General features: G+C 42.5%; 1 protein-coding gene across 1 annotated transcript; it reads right to left on the bottom strand.

Annotated features, from left to right (window-relative positions):
• Positions 1 to 43: 43 nt before the first annotated feature.
• SERINC2 (serine incorporator 2) lies at positions 44 to 27,566 on the bottom strand. The gene is made up of 10 exons (XM_026702442.2): positions 27,350 to 27,566; positions 19,684 to 19,845; positions 17,542 to 17,723; positions 13,944 to 14,023; positions 12,611 to 12,748; positions 11,372 to 11,541; positions 10,123 to 10,213; positions 9,303 to 9,447; positions 6,909 to 7,121; positions 44 to 724 (listed from the first exon to the last, which is right to left on the bottom strand). Exons 1-10 carry the CDS (start codon positions 27,386 to 27,388, stop codon positions 586 to 588), a joined length of 1,359 nt encoding a protein of 452 aa, XP_026558227.1. The 5' UTR covers positions 27,389 to 27,566; the 3' UTR covers positions 44 to 585.
• Positions 27,567 to 27,955: the final 389 nt, after the last annotated feature.

Below are 27,955 nucleotides of genomic sequence, written 5' to 3'. Positions count from 1 at the left end.
GCACTGTTGTGATGATAGTCTGTTTCTATGCGCAACATTCATCTACCTAATACAAGGATTTTTATTTTCTTACCATCAGTTCCGTATCGAAAAGAACTGAGTGTTTATTTAAAAGGCTCCATTTGTAACAAGGCAAAGTGGTGAAAAATTCCTTTAAACCACAACTTAAAAAGGAACACACAGTTATTCCTATGCCAAATATATATATATATATATATTTTAAAGATGAGCAGCACCATGTAAGTTACTCAGGTATTTTACAACATACTTCGAAGGCCATTAGCATAAAGGGGGGCAGGGAAGTGTGCACACATCCTCCATCACAAATGTGTGTTGAGTCTTGCACACCTAAGTGAATTAAACCAGCTTAACTGGGGGGGTGTGTTATAAATTTTTAAGAAGTAAAGGCACAAAAAGATTTGTCTGCATGTAAGACAGAGGAAAGAGAAGGATTGGTCACTTCTGCCTTCATAAGCATAAGAGCCCACACCAAACATTCAAACCAGAAGTATTGATCTCGCTTGCTTATTTCTCATGGCTCTGTGTAACTCTTTCCCTTGGGACGTTGGCAGGGTTTGAAAGTTTTCAGCTGAAGTCACGGTCTGGAAGTGCAAGTGGGGCAATCAAAGTCCAAAGATACAGGAGAAGCCCAACCCAGCTGGATGAAATCTTCACCCAGACAGCAGTCCATGGGCTGGTCAGCTCTTGGCGGCTTTCATTAGGCCTGGAGGAAAGATAGAAGAACATTAAACATTCAGTTTAAGAGGTTCCGAAAGATTCCTGCCCATCATATCCAACCGTCTATCAATTATAGATGTTCCTCAGGGTGACATACATGATTCTTCTAGTGCTTAATCACAGCGGTCCTAAGAGGTTGGAGAAAGTGACTCTAGGACAGCTGATGGATTTAAATCCATGCCACTCCCATCTCCGAGACATCTACCCAATTCTAAGAAACCATCATTCCTATACGTTCAAGCTCACCCTGCAGCTGAACAGCTGTGCACTGGTACACCAACCAAAGAATTTAATTTCTAAAGAAAAGAACTCTCATGCACAGAACAAAGCTTATTCAGATGTGTTGTTTCATGTACCAAGCATGAATGAAGCCATCTTCAGCAGGCCGCAACTAAGTTTGCTACAGAAAACTATGTTGTTCACGTCAGGTTATTTGTTGAGTTCTTCTAGGATATAACTAAAACAGAAACTTATTTGTTCTAGTATCTGTACACAGATTTATTCCAGCCTGTACACCTATTTGTTTCAGCATCTATACACAGCTGGATAGCAACTGCAATGCAGAGTTGACGCACTATTGCTAATCAGATTCTCAGCCCTACCAAATACAATGGAAACTTGTAATGGAGACAACACATGCATCAGCTGTAACCTTCATGTTCAGCTCAGACCTTCTTTTTCCACGTCATTCTCTAATGCCTTCACTAACACAATTATATGGAATATCATTTAGAATAGGGTTTCTCATTTGGTAACTTGAAGACATGAGAACTTCAACTTCCAGAATTCTCCTGCCATCATCAAGTTGCCAAGTTTGAGAAACACTAGTTCAGAAATTTCACCCGTACAAATACATTTTAACAAATCAATCAACTGAAATTCTATTTTTCAGTCATGGTAGACTAGTATTTCTCAATTTTAGCAATATGTCTATGGAGATTCTCCATAAAAGCTTCTTTGCTGAGAAGGGAAACATCTTCAAAGAAAGAAAGTCCAGTTGCCGCTTGAAAAAAACACCTTTGGGACTCAACTTTAGTGTGTTTGGAAGTCCACATATCTTAAAAGTTGAAAAACATTACGCTGGATTAATATCACACTATTTCTAATCCCATTTCATAGCAGTCAAAAGCTATACTATAAATGCTCTTTTCAGTTTGCTGATTTATTAAACTGGGCCTTCACAGTAGCAACTGCATAACTGCCATCAAAAAACTGAGATAACCAGGTGGGGTTGCATCCCAAATCCAGCTAGGGCCAACTCTAATTCCTTTTTGGGTTGGGTTGTTTTTTACAGGTTTTGTATTTTGGGGGGGAGGGGGAAATCATTTTAGCTCAGCTTGATGTTATCTAAGAGAAACTTACCAAAAAACCCTACTCAAATCCACCAGATATTTTACAATTCCCTCCCTCCCACTGCATGCCCCCCCATACCCCTATTTTAACCCAGACATTCCCAAGGCTGCAAACAAGTTCTACTCCTAGCTGTTGTTACCTTGAATTTGTATGGAAGTTTGAACTCAAGCTGACGAAATGCAAAGCCACATAATGTTTGTATGAGCCGCTGACACCACCTATTTTATTAATATACAGTCTTTTTTTGACAATTCATGAAAACATTGTGAGGCTTCAGGGTTCCTAAGTGTGGATTGTCTATAAACCGGACCTTCTTCCCACAGGACTATCTGTACATCCCATTTCACTCCATTCAGGATAGATGCACATAAGCTTGACACATGCAGCATTTATTAATCCTAAAAATAAGTCCAAAATCCCTGAGCAAGTCACTCCAAATGAGGCTGCCTTCTAGCCCTGTTAGAAGAGAAAGAAAAGCCCATTCAAGGAAAAACTATGAGGCCTGGAATTGCTACACGCCTCCAAACTCACAGTTCCAAATCAAACATCCGGGCAATTCCAACTAATGGAACACAGCCTGTGTCCTCAACAAAGGGGAAATGAGTGCAAGAGAACTATCTCCTGATAGTTTTAAGGGGAAATGTCTACTGCCAAAATTTGCGGAATTTTTCCAAATCCATATCAGTAAGACTAGTCTAGGTGGAACACACTATGCTAAACCTGGAGGCTGAAACATATGAAGAATGGTTGCAGGAATTGGATATGGTTAGTCTAATGAAGAGAAGGATCAGGGGAGACATGATAACAATATTTGAGGAGCTATCACAGAGAGCAGGGGGACAACCTATTTTCCAAAGCACCCAAAGGCCAAACAAGGAATAATGGATGGAAACTCAAGGAGAAATTTTCTGATGGTAAGAAGAATCAACCAGTGGAATATCTTGCCTTCAGAAGTTGTGGTGCTTCATCACTGGAGTCTTTCAAGAAGGTGGTGCATGGCCACTTGTCAGAACAGTATAGGGTCTCCTGCTTGTCAGAATAGTATAGTATAGGGCAAGAGTCTTCAAACTTGGCAAGTTTAAGGCTTGTGGACTTCAGCTCCTAGAGTTCCTGACCTAACATGACTGGAGGAGGAATTCTGGGAGTTGAAGTCCACAAGTCTTAAAGCTGTCAAGTTTGAAGACCCCTGGTATAAGACCCCCTCCTGCTTGAGCAGGGGGTTGGACTAGATGACCTACAAAGTCCCGTCTGTTGTTATTATTATTGTTGTTGTTATTAACTTTTATTTATTAAACATGAAACTCAGTCAACTGAACACTTAAAATGTATCACAAATATCATTAACTGGCTCTAATGGTCGATACAAGTTGCTGACAGCATATACATCAACCAAGTACACTATTATACTATTATCTCTTTTATTCATTAAACATGAAATTCAGTCAACTTTAATGAATAAAAGAAATAATAACATAATATTATCTCTATTATTATATTATCCCATCCCCTCCCACTTGTGATTGTAGGACTGTAACTTTGTCGCTTGTATCCTTACGATTTATATTGACTGTTTCCTAGCATGATTTGATTGCTGATTGTACCCTATGAGTATTATTAAGTGTTGTACCTGATGATTCTTGACTCTTGACGAATGTACCTTTTCTTTTATATACACTGAGAGCATTTGCACCAAGAAAAAATTCCTTGTGTGTCTAATCACACTTGGCCAATAAAGAATTCTATTCTATTCTATTCTATTCTATTCTATTCTATTCTATTCTATTCTATTCTATTCTATTCTATTCTATTCCATTCCATTCCATTCCATTCCATTCCATTCCATTCCATATTTTCTATTCTATTCTATTCTATTCTATTCTATTCTATTCTATTCTATTCTATTCTATCATCATCATTATTATATACTAGTGTTTGCCAGACTTTTTCCTACATTACCACATCAGAAAGTTTTAATACATCTCAAGAACTGATTATAAGTCCCTTCCTTTAGCATCGTCATAACTTTGAATGGTCACTGAACAAATGGGCATAACTTGAGGACTATCTCTATTACAAAAACAGCATCGCTGAATGATCTTTATGTCATTTGAACAAGTTGCCATTGATAATTGATGAAATTATTCAAATGTTTGCCTTGGGAATTTTTCAAGTATATTTTAGTAAACTTTAAAAAATCCTTGTTGTGAGGGGTAATGGGTTCACGGGGTCATTACCCAAAGAAAAACCACTTTTATCCAGGTTTGGGTAATTTATTTAGGGTTGCAAAACACTGGGCTAAACCCTACTGTGGTTTGCTTGGTTCTGACTGAGCTTCTGCTGCAAACCCAGCCACTGTGACTCGTAAACCAGGGCCTGGCACATAAACCCAGCCGGGTTTAATTGATTCAATAAACCTTAGTTAATAATGCCGCAGTTTAGGGCAAGGTAGGAAACCAGCCAAAGCCTTTGTGAATGAGTAACACACATACCCCGGACAACTTTTTCCTGCCTTCTTCCCCAAATAAACTCCAACCCACAGAGGGAAGCAGAAGACCTCCAGAAAGCCTGTCGGGCACCATTCCTCAACCTTGGCAACTTTCAATTTTTGTGGACTTCAAAATTCATGCCGACTGGGAAATTCTGGAGCGGACGTCCACATATCTTAAAGCGGCCAAGATTGAGCAGTACTACTGTAGGGCCTTGTTCACACACACACACAAACACACCCCAATAATGGGGCGGGGCTGGATTCTCCCAGTCCCATCTCTGCAGTAGCAAAGCCAGCCAGCCAGCCAGCCAATCCCCCTGCCAGCCTGGGGGAGAAGAATAATGGGATTTATTTGCTGCATTAGGTCTTTTCTGGCCCCTTCCTTGTTTTTTTTTTCTCAGCCCGATTCCTGCAGTTACGCACTCAGCCTGACCTCGCACCGCCTCTTCTCCAGGGGAAAGCAAGATCAAAAACCCAACCCCAATTTAGCATGCAAGCCCTTCTCCGGTTTGTTTTCATTCGTAAAAGGGCAGAGGCAAGCCAAGAATTTGGCAGAGCAGCCTGGATTTTTGGTCAGAGCAGTGTCACAGACTGGACCATCTTCCGTTCTACACACACAAACACACACACACACACTCCGCGTCAATCCTGCTGAGGCAATATATGGCCCCTGCCAACCCACTGCAGCGCAACTTGGCACCGTTGCAGGTCTGGGGGGGGCGGGACGTGACTACAAAGTCATGCGCTAAAAATAACCGAAGGACTCAGAGATAAAGTTCTGTGCAAACGAATATAGTGGACTTTGGGATGAGGCAATGCTGTTTGCAACCACTGTCTCACCTTCCCTGCATTCTCCCCTCATCCTCTGGTCCCTCACCCCAAATGCTCCATTCTAGGCACAGCTTGCCAGCTTGTAAGCGGCACCTGCTCCCCCAGCCAACGTGGAGTTCATCTGAGGAGAAGGCTCTTTCCCCCCACCACCTCTTCCCAAAGCTTGACTTGCGCCAAGCTGACAAATCATGCTGGTTTCCTAGGCAACGGGAAGGAGACGGTAAAGCAGGAACGCTAGAAACCTAAAGAAGCATAGCGCATCCTGAGAAGCTGGGAGTTTTTTTTTTTTTTAAATGTGATTGAGTAAGCCATAGCAGGTTGCTTCAGCCAGCATGCAAAATTATCTTGTGAGGTTTACACCTCACATGAAGCCTATTCCAACCAGATTATGGTTTAATATCTTCTTGGTGCCATTCTTCTCTATACACACTTTTTCCTAAGCTTAAGAAACCCCATCCAGACAGGGTTCTAAAGATTCTGTTTACTGGGAACCATTTCAGTCAGGGCCAACTCTATAAACCAGGGGCCTCCAACCTTGGCAACTTTGAGACTTGTGGACTTCAACTCCCAGAATTCTTCAGCCAGCTATAAACGATTGCCTTTGAGAAAGTTCTAGATACAGGAAGGCAAGGAGCTAGAAGAGTGAGGACATCCCATGCCACCTGGTCTGTTCTTTTTTTTTTATTTGGGTGGGGAAAACCTCAGGTCCTTCAGAGTCGGGCTTTCACCAACTGTGCCAATATGACATTCCTAATCAATTGTTACTTTGAGAAAACTCCAGGCCTCAGAGTTTTGATTTCGTTGGGAGTGTTACTTGGAACCATGATCCTTATGTTATTCTGCTGTTTATAGGAAATGTCCAAATATCGGTCTCAAAGGAAGATTCCACCTTAGTTTGCACATGAAAAGGGAAGGAGCAGCGTCTCAAGGAGGCAAAATCTGCCTGTCTTTACCTTAAAAACAGAGAAGTTCATACAGGAAAGTAAAACATGGATATCCTCACCCTTGGGGGCCTCATCCAAAACCACATTAGAAGTTTACAAAGACAGCACTAGCTAATAAATGCTCAAAAGGTTAAAATCCCAGAGCATGAAGTTCTGGACCAGTTGATGCTTTCAAACAGCCTTCAGATAGCCACCCCATCTCTTAAACACAACTCAAGTTAACTACTATTAATCCTGCCTTCCTTTCACCCATCTCCTCCCACTTATGACTGTTTGACCATAACTTTGTTGCTTATATTCTAACAATTTTTTTACGGTTTCCTAGTATGATTAGATTGCTTATTGTACTTTATGATTATCATTAAGTGTTGTACCTTACGATTCTTGACTCTTGACAGATGTATTTTTTCTTTTATGTACACTGAGAGCATTTGCACCAAGACAAATTCCTTGTGTGTCCAATCACACTTGGCCAATAAAGAATTCTATTCTATTCTTATTTGAAACAGATGGGACTGGAACAGGGGAAGAAGGGCAGTGCCAGTTGTACACACCTATACCAGTTGGTAAGGGTCATCATGATGTAGAGGGAGGCCAGGAAGAGGCAGATATGGAAAAAGGTGTAGTTGTAAGTCACTCCTTCCTCTTCGTTGTCATAAGCCCGATGTACCCCATCTTCAAGGTTCGTGTTTCCACCCCCTAACATGGCCGGGCTTTCTTCGGTGAGCATCATCTTGTTTACTTGTGTATGGTCTGAGGAACGGATGCTAGAATCAAAACAAATGAGGCTTAGTCAGTTTACTCAGCATCACTCTCCCTTCTGCTCATCCTCCATACTCACAATCCATTATTCACTTATCAATGGAGAAACTCTTTGGATCCATGTTTTTAAAGCTCATTTAAAAAGTTTAAAAGCATCTTTTAAATCTAGTTTTATCAAAAGGGTGTCAAAGGTAAATGAAGAATTGGGGGGAATCACCTCCAACTTCTATGGCCTGCTTTAGAACCAAGTCCCTTGGTGCTGGTAGAGATATTTTATATTTTGAAAATAGATCATGGCAGTTCTTGTAAAATTGCTGCCAAGGTTGATCCAACCACTGACCAAACCTCCATTTACCATAAAGCAAACCCACATGAATAAGGATGTGGAAAGCCTCTCAGAATCGAGAACAGAACATTCTGGAAATCTTGGGGCTGTACCATTTCCTTTCCAGACCATGACCCTCCAAGAGTGATTGGGTGGTTTCTGGAAGTTAATCCTCCAAACCAGAAGCTATTTGTGGTGTACTAAGAGTAATCAACCCCAAAACAGGACTGTAGATCACCTCAAACAGTGTGCAGGATTGACTTAAACCACCATTCCTGGAATGGCTAGGTCTGGAGGAGATTCAGTGTAGCGTGAAGGAGAATCAGAGCATTCCAAGCTTCCATAGGATGTTCTATTTCAGGATCTGTGAATATTGCATATCCCTATAAATAAGATTAATCACCATTATAATCCTCAAGTCCTACTCCCGGCAATTTTATATCATAATCACCTCCAATCTTTGTTTCTCCTTGACAGGTTGACATTTATAGCCCACATTTCCAAAGAATGCCTATAGGGACTATGCAATTGTTAGCAAAGACAATGGAAAGGACTGACCTATTCTGCAAAGCACCTGAGGGCAAGGCGAGAAGTAATGGATGGAAACTTACCAAGGAGAGAAACAATCTAGAACTAAGAGATTTTGGAAGGAAAAAAATTAATTTGGAACCTAAAGTTTTAAGAAGAATCACACAGTACAGTTCCCCCTCGAAAAAAAAAAATTAAAAAAACCCAGCCCCCTCCCCCCCCCCCACCCTACTTTTTTCTTTTTAATATTCCCCCCACCCCCCCCTTTCTGTATATTGTGTATCTAATAGCACATGGCAAGCAAATGGGTCATGGAACCTGGCACACCCGATATGACAGTATGACTGCCAGTGTAGTATCTGCATATATGACACACTCCAGAGAAGGGAGAATGAACATCTACCCTGAGTACAGGAACCAATGGTGAAAGAGCACAAATCCTATATAGTCTGTTTTTGCTCCCTTATCAATAAACAATTCATGTGATATAGGTTTTTCCTTGGCTATTATTAAAATATGATTAGATGCATGGGGAGAATGGTCTTTAATCAATCAAGAGCATTTTATTTATAAATGAAGAGCAAAACAAGGGCTGTGAAAATATTTACAGACCCCTCACATCCCAGGCATAAATTGTTTCAACTCCTACCCTCAAAACGACACTATAGAGCCCTGAACACCAGAACAACTAGACACAAGGAGTTTTTCCCCGAACGCCATCACTCTGCTAAACAAATAATTCCCTCAACACTGTTCAACTATTTACAAAGTCTGCACTACTACTACTAATTAATCTTCTCATCACTCATCACCCATCCCCTCCCACTTGTGACTGTGTGACTATAACTTGGTTGCTTGTATCCTTACGATTTTTATTGACTGTTTCCAAGTATGATTTGATTGCTTATTGTACCCTATGACTATTAATTAAGTGTTGTACCTTATGATTCTTGACTCTTGATGAATGTATCTTTTCTTTTATATATACTGAAAACATTTGCACCAAGACAAATTCCTTGGACGATAAAGAATTCTATCCTATTCTATTTGAATCTAAGGACCAGCAGAGGGAGTCCTGCCGCTGAAACGGAGATACTCGGTGTACAGAAAACATCACTGCAAAGCGTTGTTGGGCCCAGAACAATATCACATACTGAGCCACCATGTGATTCGTTTGGTTTTGGCTTAGGGTGCAAACATGCTGCTCTGCAAACCAGTTGATGGATTAGCACGTTCTGTAAACCTAATCGATTTTTGTCGTATTATAAAATGAATGCTTTTTAAGCAAACCAAGGCTTTCCGTTCATGCAGGTCAATGGATCAGGAATCTCACCTTATGAAGAGGGTGCAGAAGACAAATATGATGAGGCCTACAATGCTTGGGGCATCCCACCACTGAGTTGGTTGGCCATTCTCAGGCAGAGCTGTTGTGCTGTTCACTGCCGTTCTTATCAGGAGAGTTGGATTGCAGCGTTTCTCTAGAAAAAGAAAAAGAGAAATTCTACGTACTTTTCATTTCAAGTATGACCATTGTCTGCTCCTCAAACTCTCCCAGGCTTGCTGATTGGTCAGTCCTCCTAGGGAGCGAGGCAGATATGGAGGAGGTTTGACCCTTTCTCTCCATCCAGCATGAATCATGACCCTTTGTGAGAAAGCGTTTTTCCCCCAGAAGAGGGCACTATGCCTGAATTTGTAGAGAAAACTGGCAAAAAGGAGATGTTTAAATGCCCAAGAATCCAGAAGTGTCTCTTAGAGGAATTAATTGAATTAAAACAGATTCTCCCAAGAATCAATGCCATGAAAATTGGGAAAAGATAGAAAGTTGGTCAACAGTCTCCAATCTTCCTTCCACCTCTTACATGCTAGAATCTTAATTTCACGGGCAGCATCAGACATTGCCCTGAGCAAATTGAGGAGTTTTGGCTTAAGGGTGCCGGTAAACCCACCCATTGGGCTTGTAAAACAAAGCAACTGCAGAAGGCTCTCTGAGGTCCAAGCATTCCACTGGTTTTAAAGCTAATGCTTTGTGGGATTGATGCATTTCTCTTGGCTGGATCGTGTACCATGTTGGACTTTTTTTCAGAAACAGGTTCTGTCTTTTTTTTTTTTTAACGCAGAAAGCCCTCCAAACACAACAGAGCAAAACTGCTTACCTGGTACATTGGCCAAAGCTGACCAGGTGACATACATGGTATAGAGGGTAATGATGGAGGCTTGGAGAAGGCCAGAATGAGGCTGAGCATCCTGTAGAGGAGCAAAAACACTTGTTACAAGGAGCAAAAAAACAACAACAACAGATTCAGGGCAAACCAGGACCAAACTAGGTACAATAATGTTGTGCAGTTCCTTTGCACTGGGGGCTCTAGATCAGGGGTCTGCAACCTACGGCTCTGGAGCCACATGCAGCTCCTTCAGCCTTCTGCTGTGGCTCCCTGTCGGCTGATCCACCATCGGCTGGCCCCTCCCCTCCCCGTCACTCCTCCCCTGGCCTGAGAAGGTAAGGATGATGGCGGGGGATGGAGACTCGCTCCATATTCCAGAGCAGGAGGTGACTGGGTGGAAGTGAGTTACGTCAAGTTGTCCACACCCACCCAGTTACACCGGTTGTTAAATTATTGGCTCCCGGTGTTTTCTTTTCTGTGGGAAATGGGTTCAAATGGCTCTTTTGAGTGTTTAAGGTTGCAGATCCCTGCTCTAGACTTTATTGTCGATGTCAAACTCTATTTCATTGAGGGCTGCATCAGGGTTGTGTTTGACCCTGGAAGGGCCAGGGGGCATGCCCAGGGTGGGCGTGGCCAGCTCATCGTCACTGGTATCGGGGGGGCACCGGTGGTGGCCCAAGCGCTCTGCCAGCAAAAACTGACTCCCGAGCGCCGTTTTCGGCTGCAATGGCCTCCTACAACCCTCCGCCAGTGAAAACAGAGTTTGCGAGAGCTGCCCATGACCCTCCTGAGCTCCATTTTCACTGGCAGAGCCACTGCAGGCCAGTCCTTTGCTGTTTCCAGGGCAGCCTGTCAGCCAGATCTAAGCACCCTGTGGATCGGATCCGGCCCCTGGGCCTTGAGTTTGATACCCCTGCTCGAGTTGCTGGCAGATAACAGTCAGAAGGATCCCCACCTACATGGAAAGAAGCTCATGGTAGTGATGCCCTTTCCTATAGAACAGCCTGCTCCCTGTTGCAAGGATGGCATTCCATTCTCAGGCTGGCAAAACGGGTTTTTAGAAGGGCCTCAGTGACTATGATGGAGCTCCCAGGGCCTAAATCTGCCATATTACTTTCAATGATAAAATAATAACAAATTATACATATTACACTGTAAGTGTCTACCCTCACTCTACTCAAGAATAAGGCGATGGGAAAAGATAAATGGTTCACAATACAATCGGAGGACGAGAACATACCTGGACTTTGGGCAGTACAGACACCACAGAGACCACAATGCAGAAGATGAGGTTGAGGCTGATAAAGATCTTGCTTTCAGTACAGCCATCTGGCTTGGTGTAATAGACGTAGAGTAGCACAATGGCAGCAATGGAGACAGCATAGAACAGAAAGGTGAAGAAAAACAGAGCTATGGAAGAGAAGGAGGGAAAGGACCGTCAGATTTGGCAAAGTAGAACTTATGAGGCATTTGCTCAACATGCTGAAGATTTGGCTGATAGGTGTCAACTCGTAAAGCATTCCTATGCTTGTTTTCGAGTTGCCATATGCAGGGGGGGAGCCTGAAGGAGCAGTATGGAAATTAAAACTAGAAGTACATTCCATGCTTATCTTACAAAGATTGGGCTACTGGATCTTCTGCCCATGGAAATCTTTCATTGGAGAATGTGATTGATGACACCCAGCCCGTAAACATGCTTTGTTGGAGAATCTGATTTATGACGCACCCGGGGGGAGAGGGGGAAAAAAGGGTCACAGGTGACCGTAAATCACGAGTCAAAGTTGGCTTCTTACAGTATGCCAACATGTTGCTCCTAATACATTTTTGGGGTTTTTTTTGAAGCTTGGCTCGAGACTCATGATTTAATTAGGGCAATCGCCGAAACCCTGACAATACACCCCTTAGCTCAAAACTGCTGGATTACACCATCATATTAGTTGTTTATTTGCTTTTAGCTTCATGGGCTGTGTGAATGCCATCATCATGGCTTGTACATCTGAATTCAGGCTAGATAAGGGGCACTGAGAAAAGTGACTGATAACCATTCTTCAACAATTACAACCACTGCAACATCCCCATGATCATGGGATCAAAATTCAGATGTTTGGCAATTGACTCATATTTATTGTGGCTGCAGTATCCCGGGGTCAAAGTTAACAGGGAAGCCAGATTCACATAATTTAGATTCACTAACTTAATTACAGGGGTGCACTTAACAATTGTGGCAAGAAAGGTCGCAAAATGGGACAAAACTCACTTAACGAATGTTTCACTTAGGAACAGAAATTTTGGCCTCAACTGTGATCATAAGTTGAGGACTATCTCTACTGGCTGAGTGTTTGAGGAACACCAATCCCATCAAATCTGGAGCGTCATGATGGGAAAAGCAATTCCTTTTTCCATCCATCCATCCATCCATCCACCCACACTTGGATCATCAAATTTCAGTCCCAAATGAACAGGTGTGTTTCATACAGACCTGCATACCAGGACTTGCTGTTGCCTTCATCTGAGTTGCGCAGCCAAATTTGACTCCAGGAGTGCGCAAAATCAATCAAGAGGATGAGCTGGATGAGGACAAAGAAGAAGGAACCAACCACGCCGAAGTAGAACCAGACTTCATTCATTGGGAAGAAAACACACAAGAGACACAAGATAGTCACTCTCAACTTTATCTCATGCTACCGTTCATGAATGAGACCACCAAGCCCATGAGGAAATTTAAATATGTCACAGAGCCCTGGAGGATGTGTAAGGTTTAAAAACAGTTTGGGAGCACCGTGTCAGCCTTAAATGGATTATAATTTCTCTCAGCCTTAATTTCTCTCTGTTCCCAAATTTGGCATTCATTAGGCCTACACAAGGGACGTGGTGGCTCAGTGGCTAAGACACCGAGCTTGTCGATCAGAAAGGTTGGCAGTTTGAATCCCTAGTGCCGCATAACAGAGTGAGCTCCCGTTACTTGTCCCACATTCTGCCAACCTAGCAGTTCGAAAGCGTGTAAAAATGCAAGTAGAAAAATAGGGACCACCTTCGGTGGGAAGGTAACGGTGTTCCGTGCGCCTTTGGTGTTTAGTCATGCCAGCCACATGACCACGGAGACGTCTTTGGACAGTGCTGGCTCTTCGGCTTTGTAAAGGAGATGAGCACCGCCCCCTAGAGCCGGAAATGACTAGCACATGTGAGGGGAACTTTTACCTTTTAGGCCTGCACAACACTTTTAGGCCAGCAAGGAGCCTTATCTTAATAACTTTCTCAGAGGTTCTATTTTTCTGTAGGCAAACTATCCAAGAATTAGCCCCCAAATTATCCCGCCTCCATGGAAGTGGCTGCCAGACTGATGGCAGACTTCACCTCTCTCTGCCTTGCTCTCTGCTCTCCACCCTTCCATCATTTTGGTTAACAAACTGATGTATTGTTTTCACTATGTTCCTTTGTCATTCTTCCATTGTTCTATTATTCTGCTTCTGTTCTGTTTCCTTTCCTTTCCTTTCCTTTCCTTTCCTTTCCTTTCCTTTCCTTTCCTTTCCTTTCCTTTCCTTTCCTTTCCTTTCCTTCTTATTTTAAGCTGCCTAGAGTAGCCCCATGAGCCCAACAAGACAGGCATTAAATAAATTTAACAAATAAAATAAAAATAAATAAAAGCGCTGGTAACTTAGCCCCTTCTCTTAAAATACCAAAGCTGATCTTCAGCACCATCATTCAGCCCTGAGACGCTCCCTTTAATGAAGGCAATGCCTGCATACACATGAACAGAATTTTGCATCACAGATCAATTTCAATACACGGAAAAGGCTTTTCTTTTCTTTTACCAGATGTGAACGTTCCATCAGGAATATAGAAGGCACCCACAGTTATTCCAATCAGCATCAGGAGCTTGAAGAACCAAAACCTGAAGTTGGCAGAAGGAAAAATTTTCTTTAGAGTTGTAGAACAAGGTAAGGCAACTACAGTTAAGTTATCCCTCACTAGCAAACATGTCCTGTAGGACACAAAACTATTGCTGGCTTTGTTATTTGATCAGGTTGTCATCATCCTTTGTTCTCGCTAATATTCCCTACTAGCTCTTTACCCCGTGCTTCACCTATGTGAATCTATGTGATCGGGCTTAGTTTTGGGGGAGGAAAATAAAGGGAAAAAAATTCTGCCTCTGCCTTCCAACATCTGGCTAGCATCCTGTCAGTGTGTGAGAGAGTTGAGGGCTGTTTGGAAACTGAAACAGTATTTGCTGTGTGAGCAAGGAGACAGCAAGAAGCCTGGGCGTGGCTTAGCTCAACTGTTCTGTACCAAGGCCGCTTGGTGCTGTGAAACTAAAACTGAAACTCCTCTCCTCTGCTTGTGTTTTGCATTTGGAACAGATTTCTTTTCAGGTGGGGAGGGGGAAAAGAACTCCTTAGCATCAGAGCATGTTAATAATAATATAGGAAATACTAATGCTCTGATGGTCATTTTGAAAAATCCTTTCTTAGTGAGCACCTAGAAGCCAAGAGAAACATATGCGCCAAATTTCAAGTTTGTAGGCTTTAGGGTTCTGGAGGGCTATATTTAAGGTGAGCTGTAAGAAAACATGATTAAAGACCTTGCTAAAAAATAGTCTCAATTCGGAAACTATGTTGAACTATAGTATGGGTTAGTACAGGGGTCACCAACCTTTTGGACCTCAGGGACCACCAAACTCACAATTTTAAATCCTGCGGACCAGGGACCCTGGAAAAATCCCCCCCAAAAAGTCGGCAGGAAAATTCCCCACTCCATTTTTCGACCGATCGATCGTTCTTTATTTGAGATTGCAGGATACCAGCTCCAGCTCCGTTCTCAGGTGGAGAAAGAGAGAGAGAGAGAGAGAGAGAGACTTTTGGCTTCATGTAAGGAAAGCAGCAGAAGCAGCAGAAGTCTTTCTTTCTCTCCCCCAAACTCTGCCAGAAATGAGTCTTTTGAGGCTTGTCACGCTGGCGCAGCCCCTCGGAGCAGGATGCCTTGCAGGGTCCCAAAGACACATTTCTGGTAGAGTTTGGGGGAGAGAAAGAAAGACTTTTGCTGCTTTCCTTGCGTGCAGCCAAAAGCAGAAGAAGAAAGAAGCAGAAAGAAGCAGCCCGGTAGCCAGGCCAGGCGCGGTGGGCAAGTGAGGCAAATTCCCCTCCTCCACCCTTTCCCCCCTCCCCTCACTATCTTGCGTTGTTCGCAATGCAAGCCTTGTGTTCAGTGGGCATGTGGGTGGTGCAGCCTTGTGTTCCCACGCAGCCTGGATTAATTGCTTTGGGAGTGACATTTCTCTACGGACCTCCAAAATTTTCTCGGGGACCACCAATGGTCCCTGGCCCACTGGATGGTGACCACTGGGTTAGTATACTTCTAAACCAGGTCACTGATGGAAAAAAGGTTACTTTATTTTAAGAGAGGATTTATAAAGTTTGCATGGTCCTGTTTCAGGGAAGGCATGAAGACATTTCATACCCTCTTCCTGCAAGCCTTGGATTCTAAATTCCCCTTGGAGGCTTTTACATCAATAGACAGTGCTATAAAATATGGGAACTAACGGGGAGAAATTGGATTTCAACAAGTCATTTATATCTCGGAGGACCTCTCATGGACTGTGAGTGCTAACATGCTTGTGAAAAAGGCTCAGAAGAGGCTGTACTTCCTGTGAATGCTCAGGAAGATAAATCTATCTCAGCATCTACTTCTGTCCTACTACCGTAGCACCATTGAGAGTATCCTGACATACGGCATTCTTGCATAGTATGGGGGAAGCTCTGTAGCGGACAAAAAGGCTCTACAAGAGAATTATTAAAAGTGCCCAGAATATCATTGGGCTGCAGCTACCAGCCTTGGACAACATCTTCGCATCTCGCTGTTTGAGGAAGTTGCACAACATTCTCAAAGACTCTTCCCACCCTGCTTACAATCTTTGTGAACGGTTGCCTTCTGGCAGAAGATAGAGAACAATTAAAACTCAAACCACATGTTTTCTGAACAGTTTTTATCCCAGAGCTATAATTGCACTTAACAATGAACTTAGGGACCACCATCAGTGAGCTGTTGGACAGCATTACTTGGTCTGTTGTGTGGGTGCTTGTGTATGTTTTAGGGGGTGGGTGAAGATGTGTTTGGGGATTGTCGTGTGTGTGTGTGTGTGTTGGGTCTGGTCTCTGGGTGTTATGTGAATTTCGTTGTATGTGTATAGTGTGTATATATGTGCAATGACAATAAATTATTACTATTATTATTGTTGTTGTTACACACAGCAAACGAGATAACTATGCTGGGTTATTATTATTATGTCATTGGAACACATAAAAATACACAGAGAAATAAGCTGTGTGATCAGCCTTTCAATCCTGAATTCCAATGGGGGTAGGGGAAGCTTTAAAATAAATATTCCTCCATTGATCCTGCTATTTTTCATGGGCAGTTTATTTTGCCCTGCTTAAGAGTTTTTAATTGAATTTGGCAATACACAATAAAAATTGACCCAATTGTCTGTACAGGCAAGGTCAGTTTCAATGCTTTTATCTATTTCTTAGATCTCTTGTTCTTTTTGACTGAAATTCTGCCAAAGATGACATTGGCAACATTTAGAAGAGAACTATACTTCATAAAAGTTTAACTTTAAAAAACTCTTTTAGATGCTTGGAAGGAACAGATCAGTGGAAAAAGTTATAGAAGTGGGGATGCAAGAAAGAAGCTGGACTTTTTTTTTAAAAAATCCAATGTTTTAGATCCTGAGGTGAAACATGTTTGTGTTTACACACATGACGATCCTATCAAGTTCACCTTAATGTCCTGAGATGACAGCTATGGAAAAACTAGCTTTGAAATGATGCCGGAGGGGAAAAAAAAACAAGGAAGGGGAAAAGCCCTTAAATCAGTCAAAATCAATATTGGTTCTGCGGCTTCATTTGCCTTTAGTCACAAACACACAAACACACCAAACTGAATCAAAGGAAGGCTCCGAGAATTAACTTCCAGATTCCTTGATCTGGTTTTTGCTGTCTGGTACAGGATAAAACAAGGGATGTGGCGGCTCAGTGGCTAAGGCGCTGAGCTTGTCAATCGAAAGGTTGGCAGTTCGGTGGTTCAAATCCCTAGCGCTGCGTAACAGAGTGAGCTCCCGTTACTTGTCCCAGATTCTGCCAACCTATCAGTTCGATAGCATGCTAAAAATGTAAATAGAAAAATAGGGACCCCTTTGGTGGGAAGGTAACAGCGTTCTGTCCACTTTCGGCATTTAGTCATGCCAGCCACATGACCACGGAGACGTCTTTGGACAGCGCTGCCTCTTCGCCTTTGTAACAGATGAGCACCACCCCCTACAGCCAGAAATGACTAGCATGTATGTGCGATGGGAACCTTTACTTTTACAGGATAAAACATGAGCATGAATAGCATCAGCTGAGCAAAGGGCCTCACCCATTCTGTATTGAAGCTCGGGGATCCTTGCTGCTCCTGACACAGAGCATCAGCATGGCAAAGAAAAAGAAGAACGAAGCTGTGGCAAAACACATGCGGTACACCGATTTGAGTCCCAGGAAGGCCTTGCAGTCAACCTTGAGGCCCACAGGCGAATTGCTTCCTTCACAGAATCCAGGAAGCTAGTCAAAGGAAAAAGACAGCTTCAGAAAAGCCCTAATCTTTAATGCAACCATTACTGATTATTTTGCCGGTCATTTTGCCTGTATCATTACTGATACATCTTGCCTGTCAATGACTTTTTTAGCCTCAATCACAATAATACACGGACAAACAACCAATACAAATTCAAACGGCTCCAAATGCGACTGCAGAAAATACAACTTCAGCAACAGTGGTCTCAACGCCTGGAACGCCCTACCCGACTCCGTGGTTACAGCCTCAACCCTTCCCAGCTTCAACTTCAAACTGCCTACGTGGACCTCACCCCTTTCCTAAGACGTCCTTAAAGGGGACGTGCATAAGTACACCAGCGTGCCTACCGTCCCTGTCTTACTGTCCCCATTTACCTGTATTTACTCCCTTTGTTCGTGTTTATGTTCATACCTATATTGTTATCTTGTACATGTTTGACAAATAAATAAAAATAAATAAAAATATTTCCCTGCCTGTTTCCCAGCATTATTTTTTAATTTAACAAGGAAAAAAAACTTCTGATACAATAGTTTTCTAAGGACAATGTTATAATGTTGGTAACATTCCCCATGTTGTGTAGGGACCATATAATGGCATGTTTGGAAAGAGGTTTGCATTCTAACCAACCACACGTTCCTCAATTCAAGAGAAAATTAAAGTTAACCAAATTAAGAGAACCCATTCATCTGAGTCAGAGATTGAGAGAAGCCTCCATCTTATGAATCCATGAGCTAAACTGAATCCTAAAGAGGAGAAACAATCCAATTGTTGAGATTTTTGTAACCTCATCCTCTCTCCTTTCATTTTGCCCTTTTTTATGAAGAAAAGAATAAAGATTTTTTTTCTTTTACTGTAATCCCTTTTATTGGGATGGAGTTGGGGCAACTGAGTGGAGCTGAGCATTTACTAACTGGATGCCCTTCCTGATGCCTATGTAGAGTTCACAGCAGATATTTTCTCTTTGCACCCTGATAGAGAAACATCTATCACTGGTTAGGATTGAACTCTCAACCTTCTTAGTGTGAGACAAGCGTTTTCACCTCTTGGCCACCACTCATCTTTCCTTTCAATAAACCTTGTTAAAGAAACTTGAGGAAACTGTTGCTTTTGGTGGAGGTGAGAAGGTCAAATGATACCATTATCTTTCCATCTTCCCCTGGCATCTTATTTTTCTGTTCAATTCCAAACTCGGGATGACACACTTCCCCTGGGGTTTTCCCCAACCTGGAAATCTGAACAACCAGGAAAACTATGGCGTAATGGAGAAACATGCAAACCAAACCAATCTGGAGTAGCACCCTCCACCCACTGATTTGACAATAAAGATAGCACCAAAAGACCAGCAGGTAAAACACAGCAAGTTTAAGATGTGGGAGAAAGACCATTATGCAAACAATTTAAAGAGCAAGCAGACCACAAATTGGCTTGCCAATTTTTACTCTTGTCTGTTATGAAGCTAAGAGCTCAGGAAATTACAGCAGTTAATTGGAATGTTAAAGAACCAAAGGACAGTTTGGGTATTTATTGGGAGCTTTCTAAAGCCCCAAAATACTTATTAATGGCATAAGGAGAAAGCCATATAAATTAATTTAATAAATAACATGTTTACGTGTATGAAGAGATAAATCATTATGGTCAATTCTGGGAGTATCCTACTATCAGCCACCATTCCTGCAAAGTTCTGGAAATATATTGGAGTTGTCTGGCATTCAAAATGTTTCCAGAATATCAAGAGAGTGTTGGAACCTTCCAATAACATTAGACCAATCCATCTCAAACTTGTAACAGCTGCTACAAAGTCAAAGTGTCTCACACGCCCCCTAACAATTAATAGAAGTGCTAAAATTACTTACAGTAGTATCAGCTCCCTTGAAATTCTGAAGCACCTTTGGCCTCATTTCAGTGTCCAGGAGGGACGGGAGAAGCACCTCACCATGTGTTACTCACCTTGTGCAGCTTTTCTTCCACTCCTGGAATTATCATTATGATGGACACTAACGTCCCCAGGAAGAGAAACAAGGTGAAGCTGAGGCGTGTTACAGTTGAGTTCTTGGTGGAGGGACAACAGCCACATAACAGACAAGAAGCTGAACCACAGAGACATGACGCCTGTCAAGAGAGAAACAGCCGCCATGTGAGAAGGAAAAGAATATTTCCTTTCTTGTAAGATTGCATGCATTTATTTTAGGAAACACAATGAACAGTGGTGATATTAATATTCCTATTAAGGTTTAGAGCTTTGTTGCGATTTTCAATTATTTCTTAAAAAGATAGAATGACTAGTTGCATATATTCATTGCTTCATCAATGAAAATGAATTTGAAACTTTTTGACAACCGTAAATTGTCTTTATCAGATATTTTCATTTTTACTATGTACTTTTTCACTTTTTTTTTTTTTGCTTTTATGTATTCATTTATTTTGTTCCTTAAATGTTTTAAAATAAATTTTAAAACGTTCCAAATTAAAAAAAAAACAAAGAGAGATATGTGGCCATGAAAAATAAATAATTTTGAAAAGGGGCTCCACACGGAAATTGTTAGTTACTTAGTTTTTATTTCTAGGATAGTTTGTTATATAGGATAGTTTGTTATATAGGATAGCTAGTTATCCTAGAAGTAAAAACTAAGTAGCTATAACAATTTCCACATGGAGTCCCTTTCAAAATTATTTATTTTTCATGACCATTTATTTTTTAAACAAAACCTTAACCTTAACAAACTACTCAACAATACCATTAAGGAATAAATGTTATAAATAAAAATGCCTAGAATATAATTTTGAAACAAAAATCTATTCTCCTTCTCAGTGGGTGATAAAGGTCCCCATGGAGATAAGGGAAAAATCAAGGGAAAGATCCAGCTAAACAAGCTTTTGGGATGGTCTTTGCATGACTCACCTTTCAACATCTTGATGCTATCTGCTCTTCGGAAGATTATGAGCATGGTATGAGTCGCATACCACTTTAACCCATACAAGTTATCCGTGGCTTACAACCACGGCTAGGCCCAGAACTTCTGTTGCTAAGCAATGTGATGGAAGCCCCCTGGGAAGATCACACAATTATCACATGACCCCAGGACTCTGCAATGGTCACAAATACAGGCCACTTACCAGGTGCCCGAATTAGGACCATGTGAACATGGGGATACTGGGGTGATAACCAGTGCAAGGATCAGTCGTAAGCTTTTTCCCCAATACCATCATAATTTGAGTCATTAAATGAATTGTCAGACACAAGTAACTTACACCACCAAAATCATTCCGTGAATAGACCCAAGTATTATTGCTTTATTGCTGATCACCTGTACTACAAGAATCTCACCAGACGGCTCTATCTTCTCTTGGGAAACAGCTGATGGAGACCCAAGGGTTTGACCTCAGACATTTCCTCCCCCAAACCGGATCCAAGCTGGAATGTCTTATTATTCCCCTGAGAAAGGCCCCCTCTCCTTCAGCCAGTTATTCCACCCCATAAATGGACATTAAGTGGGTGACTACCGGTACTTTAACTTATGTTGGAAAGAGACTGGCTGATTCGAGGTGAGGAGTCAAGTGGGGTATTAGTCTGGGATCTTTAGGTAAGCATAAAAAGGCAAAATCCAACACACATCCCTTGAATGCAGTTGGACCTTATCTAGTCTGGCCCAGGTACAAACCATCTGTCTGTGAAACATCCAGTGAAACTGTTCTGACCTAGGCTTCACAACACCACGAAACAGACTCCTTTTCCCAACAAAACCCCTTTTTGTTGGGATAATGTGAATTCCTATCATTCACATCCAGCAAAGTCCCGGGAAACAGTCTTTCAAGGGTGAATTACAACCACAGACCTTACCAGGCTTGGAGAGTTGCCAGGCCGATAGCTTCCAAGCGCAACGCTGTACAAGAAAATACCTGGCAAGGAGTCTCTGAGAGTCACAAACAAATCGTCACAATAATTACATGAACTAATTGTCTCCTGCAAACACCACTCCCCTTTCACTATTCTTTATTCCCTGTGGGAAGGGCCATTCACCGTCCACCTATGCCTTTACTCCCTTTTTCCTTAACTGTTCCCTTCTCCTGGCAACTCTGCACATGCGCACATTGGGAACAGGCTCCAACTGTTCTTCTGCCCCACTGATCTCCGACTCCAAAGGCAGCTGATAACTGTCAGAAAGCCCTGCCCCATCTCTGCCTCTGACGTAGACCACTCATCAGAGCCTTCCCCGGACTCCAGGACTGGACCATGTTGCTCCCCAACCTCCTCACTGTCCAAGTCTGCTGCCAGCTCCATTGGCCGCTGGCAAGCCACAACAGAAACAGGCAGGAGCAATAAAGTAGCTAACTGAATTTTTCATGTGCAGAATTGGTTGTTCATACCTGACAACTATTGGGTTCACAATAATCCTAAGAACAGCCTAGGGTTCATTGCCCACAATGGTTGGCCTGACAAGTGTATTATGCTAAAACCAAAGCAACCCACATTGCTTTGCACAGCTTCCTTTCCAAGGCAAGGACCGCCTTGGAAAGGAAGCAACCGCCACTTCCTCTCTGCATACTTCCAGATGCATTTCCTGAGTACTCATTACCCATTTTCTCCACCTGCATGCTCATCAGATGGGCTAAACTACAATTTATATAAAAGCTCTCTAGAGCAAGACATTACTGGAACACATGGGGCAGGTCCTTGGCTAAATAAAGCAGATACGATAACTGCACACCAAGTTCACTGAATGATATTCATCGTGAAACCAAAATGGCAGCATCCATGCTTAGAAGGAAAGTCTTAATTTAAGGGCAATGCCAACTTCACATGCCTGTTGGGACTCTGCCCCAAACCTTGCCATAAACCACCTGCTCAGAAATGGCTTGGTATTCGATTGTCTTCTTCATGCATTGTGAGCCAATGCAAACTTGAATGGCATCTTTGAGGATGTAGCAATAGCACTTAGACTTATATACTGCTTCACAGGGCCTTACAGCCCTCTCTAAGCAGGTTTACAGTGTCAGCATCTTGTCCTCAACAAACTGGGTCCTCATTTTACCCACCTCAGAAGGATGGAAGGCTGAGTCCAACCTTGAGCCTGGTGAGATTCGATCTGCCAAACTGCAGGCAGCTGGCTGCAGCAGAAATAGCTTGCAGTGCTGCACTCTAACTACTGCACCACCGAGGCTCTGTCACTTGTGTGGAGTTCAATGAGTTTGATTCCATTTCAGGAGCTTTTCTAGGAAAACAGCCATTTAAAGGAGCACTGCTTATACTCTGCCGTTTTCCCGTTTTGACACTTTGGAGAGCTTGGATGGAATGCAAATCCAGAGTCAATTACTTGGTAAATACTAACTGGTGAATACCATCCTTTTAGAGTTTACAGTTCCAACTTTGACCATACAAACAAGACCACAGAATGGAACAACTCGCTGTGGCCAGCTCACCCTGGTTGTCTTGCTGGGGTCAACTTACTACAGGGCAACTCACCATGGACAACTCTCTACTAACTCGCTATGGGACAATTCAACATAAGACAACTCAAGAGTTAGTTCTTGCAGCTTACCTCAGCCTCAAGAACTTCTAATGAGAAGGTTCAAACTTGCCCTCTGCAATTCACTTATCCCACTTGAGTTATCATGCATTCAATTGTCCAATGGCAAGTTGTCTCATGATGAGTTGGCCAGTGTGAGACGGCTACGGCAAGTCAGCCATGGCAAGTTGTCCTAGACCCACATGACCAAGCCTTTTGTACAATGTTATAATCCTAAACAGCCGGAATTCAGATGCTTTTAATTTGCTTTGTCTCCTATTTTTTTCTACTTCCATTTAAACCAGTGGCCCCCAACCTTTTGGGCACCAAGGGACCAGTTCCAGAGAAAGAGGTTTTTTCATGGACCAGAGGGGGTGTGGTTTCTTGTGCTGCCTGCATCTCACAGATAGGACTTCGCTTGTTTGTGTGGCCTGGTTTCTGGCATGCCGTGGACTAGTGCCCGTCCACAGACCCGGGATTGAAGATCTCTGGTTTAAATGTTTTATTTTGTATTTTTGGATATCTGTTTTTTCCAAACTGTAAAGTTTTTTTTTTAACATTGGCTGGAGCTGGTTAACTAATAGTGTGGATAAACATGCTTTAATTGGTTGACTCTCAAAAGTTCTCCAGATTGTGCCATTCTATTTCATTGCTACTTAACAGCAAATTGTTTTTGTCTCGGTATTCCAAGAATTAGGAACAATGTGCTTCTTTCCCTGAAGTTTCCATTCACGAGTTCCAGAAAACAGTAATAGGCATGCAACAATATCCTTATCTTCCCTTTCCTTTTACAAACTCTTTCAATGCAACTGTCTTATTCATAATTGGGTGTATTTCTTAATCCATGAAAACATACAACTTCCTGATTGGTTCAAGCAGTAACCCTGACCACAGTTACCATTTATAGAAACTTTACAGTTTCCTACATTTCCTAACTGTTGCTGCATTACACATCACACTTTTTTTATGCAACACACCAGACTCTGAAATCCCCTGACACATTTCTGTCTCCCAATTGTCCGATGCTAACAGATATTTTTTTTTAAGTCAAGTTTTTTATTTATTTATATATAAGTATTTTGAATACAGTGTATTGTCCGGGCATACCATTTTACAAAAAGGAAAGGGGGGAAAAAGATAAAACATATACTGATAGCAATAATAATAATAATAATATAAAAATAATTCTAATCATATTTATAATTATATTGGCTTATTTATGTTATTAAATATATAGCATACATATAATTATAAGCCACATTCATATTTTACTTAAACATAACAATATTCTTTCTTCATCTAATTTCTACCTCTTATCTCCAACCATTGATAAAACTTATTCCACATTAAATAGTATTCTGTGTCTCCTTTATCTTTTATTTTTAATGTCAATCTATCCAACTCTGCACAGTCCAATAACAGATACTCTGAGCGGGTCTGGTGTAGTGGTTAAGGCAGGGGTGACAAACTCGCTGCCCATGGGCCTAATATATCATGTGCTGGCCATGCCCATCCCCGGTTTAACAAAGAGGAAAAAAGTTGTGATACATCATGTGACAACATGTCATCGCAAGTTTGGGTGAAGGCATCAGGCTAGAAACTAGGAGACCATTCATTATAGTCCTGCTTTAGATACAACGTCCATCTTGCTCTAGCCTTTCTCTCAGCCCTAGGAGACAAAGCCGACTACTGCTGAAAATCTTGGTAAGAAAACTGGAGGGTTTTCAGGCAGTTGCCAGGAGTCAACATTGTCTCAAAGACAAAAAAAAAATTCCTAAGAACTTTTCACAAAGCCTTTACCCTCCATTGATTTTAATAGGACATACAATAGTTCCCTCCCACTTCACTGAGACTTGCTGCTTCGTTCTGGATCCATAGATTTAAAAAAGTTTTAATTCCTTCGCTTCTAACAGGATTCAAGGAAAGATTCTACTCTCAACTACTGAAACTTTCTATCAACCCAGTCTACCTCACAAGATTGTTGTAGAGGAAAGATTTGGAAGAACAAGTGCAATACTAAACTATCTGTTTTTGTTTTTGTTTTAAAGTGTGGTGTATAAGTTTAAAAACTAAAAGGATAAAAGATCAATATTATTTTACAAACTACAAATATGAATCTTGCTAATAAGCAATTTAAACTATCACTGTAATAATAATCAATCACCAATAGCCTCACACACATAAATATGCCACTCAGAGAGGTTCTATCTCATTAAGTTTTAATAGTCAGATTCTTGGCAACAGCTGTTTTCTTTAGAAGAGCTTCTGCTAAAAGCTTTGCAACATCCACCAATTAAATCTTTTTAAAGTTTAATGCCAACAGCACATTCATTCAGAGGTCCACCCCACTGACTGCAATTTGGTTCACTCCCAGATGACTTTCTGTGAAGTCATACCCTAAAGCACGGGTATCCAACCTTGGCAACTTTAAGACTTGTGGACTTCAACTCCTAGAATTCCTCAGCCAGCTTTGATGGGGAGTTTGGGAGTTGAAGTCCACAGGTCTTAAAGTTGCCAAGGTTGGAGACCCCCACTGCCTTAAAGTGTAACCAGCCACCTCCTTATAACATGGTGTTGCCTCACACCTGTCTTCCCAATTCCACTCTCAGTTATGGCTTCCAAGGGCACAGATAACACCCTGCAAAAAATAAAAAAAATAAAAACCTTCCAGAAACATCACTGCAAAAATTACTGTTGACATAAACTTCATTTCCCAGACACCAATTATTAGGTGTTTTTTTTTAAAAAAAAAGCATTCTTGGTGGGAGGGTTCAGAAGAATGAGAAAAGTGGCTGCTTTCCTGTGTCCGTTGGTCCCAATTTTAGAGAAGTAAAACACAAAACATCTGTGAAAGACATGCATAAAAACAGAATACTCATACAGGCATCTTTAACCCCAAGGGAAAAAGATTACGGTGTAACTTCATGATTACACCAACTTTCTCAAAGATTCACTGAATGTCTTCAGCCTGATTGGAATTTATGATACAATAAATGTGTATTTATTGGTGGCAAATACTCCACCTTAACTTCTACCAGAAGCTCATTCAGTTTAAAACTCAGCCAGTCCAAGATGACTGAGAAAATGGGACAGCCAAGGCAACTTTGAGTTCAGAAGAGACTGTCTGAAACAGTGAAATATTAAATTGTTATTACACCACAGCTAAAGGAACGGATTTCCTTCCCACCTGAGTTCAAATGTTTGGTGAAGGTTGAATAGGATGTTTAAAAAAACACCTACAACTGTGGTTCGGTTCAATAAACTACAATTAAGCCAACCCTGGTTGAGACCAGTCTGAGGGAGAACCTAGTCTTTCGTCCATCCATTCCCCCCCCCCCAAAAAAAAATAAAAAGAAAGCCAAGGAGAAATTAAGGAGCTATCCACAAGCCTTCGGGGAGACTGGGAACTCCCGGTTGCACAGCGAGGAAACAACCTGCGAGTTTCCCAACCTCGAGTTTCTCAAGGAAGCAACCAGGAAGTATCGCTCGGATCCCAAGAGGGAACACAGACAAGCGGTGCTGGGAGGGTGGGGGGATGTCTCTTTCTATAAGAGCCACACCTGTTGAATTTCCTCCTTTGGGTTACCCGCATAGTTACAAAGTCCCCCGCAACCTACGGTCCCCATTTACCTGTATTTACTTCCTTTGTTCATTTTTTAAATGTTCATACCTACACTTCTTATCTTGTACATGTTTGGCAAACAAATACACCTTTCTCAGTGGGGCGTGAACGAAAGAGGGGGAGGGGGAAGAGTGGGGATCATTGGGGGCGAAAGAGAGATTTTCCCACGGGGGAAACCAAGCGAGAGAGTTCAACTTTTCGCCTGTTTCCGAGTAAACCCGGGCAAGGGTCGGAGGGGGACCCAAAGAAGCGGGTTCCTCAATAACTGGGGAAGGGGAGAGGAAGGGGCGAGAATGGCGTCTGTCTCGGGTCCCGGACTCCTCCTTCCCCCTCTTCACCTCCCCCCCCTCCGGGCTAGTCCCCCTCAAAAAGAACCGAAAAGTCGGGGAAACAACGCGTCTCCGTTTGACCCGAGGGAAAAAAGTCACGGGAAAGTCAGTCTCCCTCCCCCCTGGCCCACTCCCCACGCGGGAAATGAGACACTCACGCAGCTCAGCAAAGAGCAGACCCCCAGGCACGCTCCCATGTCGTCGGCCACGCCTCCGGAGCCCCCCCACGTCTGGCGAACTCAAGCTCGGTCCGGCGCTGTTCCCGAAAGCGGTCGACTCCTCGGTTCGGCTCGGCTCGGCTCCGTTTTTCAAAGTCCCAACCTGGCGAAACCACTCGGCAATCTTCGGCTGCCTTCGCTCTCTCTCTCCGCTCTCGTTTTTTTTTTTTTTTCCGAGGTTGCTTGCCCAGACTCTTTGGCCACGCCCCCCCGCCTCTGCTGGCGGGGAGGGAGGAGCGGCCCGGCGGCACACCTGGTTTCCAAGGGGCGGGGCGCGCATCAGTAAGCGGGTTGAGGTGAGGGGGTCACGTGACGAGCCCGAGAGGTTGCGGGAAGCGAAGGATTCGGCTGCTTAGGGAGGCTTTGGATGCAGACCTGTCAGTCCGAGAGGCGTGACGTCAATTGACTCGCCTTCCTTTTTTTTAAGTGTTTTTTTTTACAAACATATCGTGGGTGTGAACAGGGTGGCACCTGAGTGTCTTACCTTTTAGTACAAATAAAATATTCTTCATATTTACTGCAATTGACAAGTTTGGGTAATAATAC

Source organism: Pseudonaja textilis, chromosome 10 (genome assembly GCF_049901715.1).
Source record: "Pseudonaja textilis isolate UNSWEBS1 chromosome 10, rPseTex1.2, whole genome shotgun sequence".
In the NCBI taxonomy this organism is placed as follows: Eukaryota; Metazoa; Chordata; class Lepidosauria; order Squamata; family Elapidae; genus Pseudonaja; species Pseudonaja textilis.
This window is presented reverse-complemented; position numbering and strand designations above follow the sequence as displayed.

Bases quoted from the DNA above. Each gene is read 5' to 3' on its own strand.
- SERINC2 (XM_026702442.2), bottom strand. From the start codon at position 27,388: ATGGGAGCGTGCCTGGGGGTCTGCTCTTTGCTGAGCTGC. The intron at 17,724-19,683 runs GTGAGTAACACA...TCCTTTGACTAG, and splicing joins TGGAAGAAAAGCTGCACAAG to CTTCCTGGATTCTGTGAAGG. The intron at 725-6,908 runs GTGTGTACAACT...TCTTTCCTCCAG, and splicing joins ACCCTTACCAACTGGTATAG to GCCTAATGAAAGCCGCCAAG.